The 270-nt window shown below is 67.8% G+C and overlaps 1 protein-coding gene across 1 annotated transcript in view; it reads right to left on the reverse strand.

Annotated features, from left to right (window-relative positions):
• Nucleotides 1-242, reverse strand: part of LOC104526149 (collagen alpha-2(VIII) chain-like) — a gene marked incomplete at its 3' end in the record, with an annotated part of 5,746 nt that extends 5,504 nt beyond the window's left edge. The window contains exon 1 of the mRNA XM_010169526.1: nucleotides 107-242. Coding sequence (XP_010167828.1) covers nucleotides 107-242 — 136 coding nt within the window. The remainder of the gene's footprint in view (nucleotides 1-106) is intronic.
• Between the last annotated feature and the right edge of the window lie 28 nt (nucleotides 243-270).

Below are 270 nucleotides of genomic sequence, written 5' to 3' on the forward strand. Positions count from 1 at the left end.
TGCCTGACGGCTGTGGGATGCTCCGGCCCCTTCCTGCCGTGCCGATGGGTCTCCCAGGCAGCCACGTCCCCGTGTCCTCCCACCCCTCGCAGAGCACGTCCCTTACCCAGGTACTGTCCTTTGCCTTCGCGGAAGGGGGGTCCCAGGGGTCCCTTCACCATGGGCTGCATGTACTTCACTTGGGCGTAGCCGGCTGCACCTCCTCCTGCCACTGAGCCAAGGCCGACCACCATCACCACCATCACCAGCAGCGCCGCGGCGTCCGGCAGC

Source organism: Antrostomus carolinensis, unplaced genomic scaffold (genome assembly GCF_000700745.2).
Source record: "Antrostomus carolinensis isolate BGI_N321 unplaced genomic scaffold, ASM70074v2 scaffold25996, whole genome shotgun sequence".
In the NCBI taxonomy this organism is placed as follows: domain Eukaryota; kingdom Metazoa; phylum Chordata; class Aves; order Caprimulgiformes; family Caprimulgidae; genus Antrostomus; species Antrostomus carolinensis.